The 5,000-nt window shown below is 45.9% G+C and overlaps 1 protein-coding gene across 1 annotated transcript in view; it reads left to right on the top strand.

Moving 5' to 3' along the window:
- The window catches only part of LOC135091963 (homeobox protein onecut-like), a 220,116-nt gene that overhangs the window by 64,778 nt on the left and 150,338 nt on the right, over positions 1-5,000 (top strand). The window contains exon 3 of the mRNA XM_063990033.1: positions 2,883-2,897. Coding sequence (XP_063846103.1) covers positions 2,883-2,897 — 15 coding nt within the window. The remainder of the gene's footprint in view (positions 1-2,882; positions 2,898-5,000) is intronic.

Here is a 5,000-nt window from a genome sequence, read left to right as displayed (position 1 = left end):
GGTCTGTGAAAGAAAAACAAAATATTAAAGCAAAAATAAAAGTAAGTGAAATGTGAGCCAGTGTCGCCGCAGTCTTTCTCACCGGTACTGTTAAGAGTAAAGAGTCAAACTTTCTTTAATTTCTTACTTCATACCTGGTGGTGGTGGTGATGGTGGTGGTAGAGAGAGAGAGAGAGAGAGACAGAGAGAGAGAGAGAGACAGAGAGAGAGAGAGAAACTAAGCACCTACAAAAAACACAATAAAAAAAAGGAGAAAGAGAAAGAGAGAAAGATGAGAGAGACAGGTAAGAGAGAGTTAATTATCACTCGTTAGGTAAGGAGAGAAGGTAGGAACAGGTGAGGGAAGAAAACGAAGTAAGGTTAAGCAAGGTAGCATAAAACAAAACACTATTCTGAAAAGTAAGGCTGAAAAATAAGGTAGGCTTTTACTTATACAGTATACAGGTGACTAGGAACAAGGACAGGTAGAACTACAGGTAAAGTTAGGGTTACAGGTGAGAAGGGGAAGGGAGGGGAAGGGGTGAGGGGAAGTGAGGTATGTTGATGAGGGATTAAGGGAAGGAAAGGGAAGGGAAGGAGGGAAGGTGTGAGTGATGATCGAGATGGGAGAGAGAAAGGGAGAGATTGTGAGAGGGGAGAGGAGGGGAGGGATAATTGTGAGAAAAGGGAGAGGAGTAGGGTTAAGGGAGAAGAGGGAGAGGGAGAGTGAGGGGAAAGGTGAATAGAAAAGAAGAGAAATGGAAGAGAAATGGAAGGAGAGTGAAATGAAGAGCAGTAGTGAGGGGAAGAGGAGGAGGAGGAGGAGGAGGAAGAGTGAGGGCAAGAGAAGGAAGAGGAGGAGGAGGAGGAGGAGGAGAGGAATTATTATGAGAGGGGGAAAGGAAAGGGGAGGTGAGGGATGATAGTGGTGGTGGTGAGGGGAATGGAAGAGGGGAAGTGATGCGGGGGAAGGGAGGAGGGGAGGTAAATGATGTTAGTAGTAGTAGTAGTAGTAGTAGTAGTAGTAGAAATAGTAGGCAGAGATAGAAGTGAACGAAGGAGATAGAGAGGAAGAAAGGGGAAAAAAGGAAATAAGAAATAAATCATGTTAGTCAAATGAGAGGAAGTAGTAGTAGTAGTAGTAATAGTAGTAGTAGTAGTAGTGGAAGAGATGTTAGTGAGGGGAGAAGGTAGACTGGAAGAAGGGAGGGAAAAAAATGAGTACCACCACCACCACCACCGCCACCACCACCACCACCACCACCACCACCACCACCACCACCACCACCACCACCACCGCCACCACCCCGTATCTTGCCCTACATACCCGCTCATAAAGCCTGTTACTGACGTTAAAATTCATAATTAAAATCACATTAGGCGTTTAATACGGACCAGGAGGAAAGAATGCTCGTGTAATCACCTTCACTTAACTCCCCCGGCCCGCCTGTCTGTAGCTAGGATACTCCCTCTCTCTCTCTCTCTCTCTCTCTCTCTCTCTCTCTCTCTCTCTCTCTCTCTCTCTCTCTCTCTCTCTCTCTCTCTCTCTCTCTCTCTCTCTCTCTCTCTCTCTCTCTCTCTCGCTCTCGTGTTCCTCTCTCGTGTTTTTTATTTCATTCATTTTTTTCTCTCTACTTTTTCTCATTTTCCCTTTTTATTGCTCAGTCTTCTCTCTTTCTCTCTCCTCGTTCTCTTCTCTTTCTTCTCTCTTCCTTCCTCCTTCTCTTCCTTCTCCTTCTACTTATTTTTTTATTTTTTTTGTAGTAGTACTTTCTATCTTTCCCTCTTTCTTTTCTTTGTAGGTCCTCCTCCTCCTCCTCCTCCTCCTCCTCCTCCTCCTCCTCCTCCTCCTCCTCCTCCTCCTCCTCCTCCTCCTCCTCCTCCTCCTCCTGAAGATGACTTTAAAACCACGCTTATAATTCTGTTTCATAATGTTTTTTTCTTTCAAAGTCAGTATCGTGTGTGTGTGTGTGTGTGTGTGTGTGTGTGTGTGTGTGTGTGTGTGTGTGTGTGGGTGGGTGGGTGTTTTACAAGGTCAGGGTTGCCTCAGAAAGTCCCACACATGTTACCTTTTCCCCTGCCTCCGCCCCTTTTTTTTTATTTACCCCTGCCCACACTCCCCCCCCCAACACCCCCACACCTGCCCACACCTGCCCCACACCTGTCCCGGCCACCTCCCCTTACCTATGTGCTGGTCTGATTAGTGGATGATATGACAGGCGGCCCAGCTGGGAAGGGGCGCCTCTCCTCCTCCTCCTCCTCCTCCTCCTCCTCCTCCTCCTCCTCCTCCTCCTGCCAGACACGTACCTTTTCCTCCTTTCTATTGGGTGTTCCTGGAAGGTTGTGCTGGTGGTTGCGGCACAGGAATGGAACACTTGTGACGTCTGGAACACTGGAATACTGAAACACTGGAATACTGGAACACTGGAATACTGGAACACTGGAATACTGGAACACTTATTTAACCGGCGCGAGTCGTGATCTGTTACTTTTCTTTCTTTAACTTACTTTTTTTGTACATTTTTCTTGTTTTTTTTTTCATCCGTCGTGTTATAAGTTATGGTTTAATTGTATTTTATTTGCAGATTTTTTGTTTTATTTATTAGTTTGTTTTTAAGATTATTTGCATTATATTTTTGATTACCTGTGTTTTTGTTGCTCCTCTCAGGTTTATAATTATGTAATTGGTGATTAATTGACCTTTTTTTTTTTTTTTTTTAAAGATTGTTGAGTTTATTCTTTGAGTTTAACTTTTTAAATAAACAAAAAAGCACAACACATTTTTTAATAAATTAAGAAGAGGAAGAACAAACAAGTATAATTTCTTACAGTTTGTTTAGTACACCACCATTGCTTTAGTTATATTGTGTTTTAATAAATTTCGTTTCTCGTTTTCATTTCAGCATCGATGGTCACAGGTAAGACCGGCTGTTTAGAGTACACCTGTCTACCTCACCTGTCTAACTCCCCTGTCTACCTCACCTGTCTACCTGCCCTGCCCCTCACCTGTCTACCTCCCCTGTCCCTCACCTGTCCCTGTAACCTTTCCTTTAATCCCTCGACCATCACCCCTTCGTGCAGTTCGCCTCTTGTTTCCTTCTACAGTATAATGGGTCTTAGTTCCCCTTGTGGTATATTGCAGGTCTTAAGCCAGTCCTCCCAGTACCTTTTAGAGTAGAACGTGAGTGTCCCTAGACTAGAGGCGTGCCCAAGACCTGAGGAAACTGAGGAGGTTCCGTGCCACCCTTGCGGAACCCCAGCTGTGGTCTTCACGCGACGCCACTTCTGCTACTACTGCTGCTGCTGCTGGTGTTGCTGCTACTGCTAACTGCTGTGTGCCTAACTGAATCTGTGCTGTTATATTATTTGTTTGTTTCGTTTACTGCTTTATGACTACGTGAGGTTTGTTACTGCTACTGCCACTACTATTACTACTGCTACTACTACTACTACTATTACCACTACTATTACATTACTAGCATATCTATTCCCACCGATCATTTTCCGCGATAGATCAAGTGCATAAGGGCGTAACGCGGCTGGGGTGTGACGGGGCGTGACGCAAGAGCCGCACTCATTGTTGTCACGTGTATAAAAAGCCGTTACGGATTGAAGGTTATAACGTAGTGCTGGACCCCTTACCTGTATGTGTGTGTGTACCTGGTCATTAACGCTTTTACCTGTCCGGACCCCTATTTCACCTGTGTGTGTGTGTGTGTGTGTGTGTGTGTGTGTGTGTGTGTGTGTGTGTGTGTGTTATGAGTCGCTTCTTAACCCTCACCACTTCACTTCACCACCACTTCACCACACCACCACCTCACCTCACCTCTGCTCTTCCCCTAACCTCCCCTCGTCTCCCCTCCTCCTCCCCACTACCACTTTTGAACACCTCCATAACTCACATTCTCACTCCTCCTCCTCCTCCTCCTCCTCCTCCTCCTCCTCTTCCTGAAGGGTGTAGGAAATAAGGAGGTTAAGGAATGAAGAAGTAAGTAGGTGCAGGAGGAGGAGGAGGAGGAGGAGGACTTGGAAAAGAGGAAGGAAGAGGAGGAGGAGGAGAAAGAAAAGAACTGGAGTTAAGAAATGTACAAGGAGGAAGAGGAGGAGGAGGAGGAGTGAAGTTGAGAAAATAGGAGAAAAAAAAAGAAGAAAGGAACAAAACTTAAAGGAATACGAGTAAGAAGGAGGAGGAGAAGGAGAAGGAGAAATGAATCACCACCACCACCACCACCACCACCACCACCACCACCACCACCACCACCACCACCACCAGCTGTCACCCCTCGCACGCTACGCGACCCTCAGTTAAAAAGAGGACCACTATTCTGCCCGTAGGAGGAACAAGCATTACTGCACCCATAACTCTTGCACTGGAGGACCTCGCGCTGGCCAACAATTGAGTTCGTGTGTAAATCATAAGGATAATGCATCTGGGAACATCTTAGAGAGAGGGAGAGGGAGACAGAAAGAACATAAGACTGTACTATGTCTGTCTCTATCTGTCTCTCCGTCTCTCTACTCTAATCAAATCCATTACACTTCACGACTTATTTCCACTACTATTTCTACTAGCCCGCCCTTCACTCCTGCATTTAATAGCGTGGGAATTATTGAAGAGCCCTCTGTGCCGGGGAAGGGCGTGGCTCGGTAATGGGCTGCGCCTGGTCGCTGCCTAAGTGACGAGGAATCAGCTGAGGTCCTGAAGGTTGTGGTTTGACTGTCAGGTGTTCGGATTTCACAGGTGAGGTGGTGAGGTGGAGGGGAAGAAAGGAAGATAGGTAGGTTCGTAGGGTGAAAGAGGGTGAAAGAAAAGGAAAGAAGGAAAGTAGGATTGAGTTTTTAGCAGGAGAAAAGAAAGGTAAGAGGTGAAGGGAAAAGAAGGAAGTTAGGATGGAATGTTAGAAGTAGAAAAGAAAAGCAGGAGGTGAAAGGAGAGCAAGGAAGGAAGGTAGGATTGAGTTTTTAGCAGAAGGAAAGGAAGGTAGGAGGTGAAAGGAAAAGAGGGAAGGTAGGATAGAGTG

The sequence above is a fragment of the Scylla paramamosain genome, chromosome 39 (genome assembly GCF_035594125.1).
Source record: "Scylla paramamosain isolate STU-SP2022 chromosome 39, ASM3559412v1, whole genome shotgun sequence".
Classification (NCBI taxonomy): domain Eukaryota; kingdom Metazoa; phylum Arthropoda; class Malacostraca; order Decapoda; family Portunidae; genus Scylla; species Scylla paramamosain.
The sequence above is the reverse complement of the archived record's forward strand: the minus strand, read 5'-3'. Positions and strand labels throughout refer to the sequence as shown.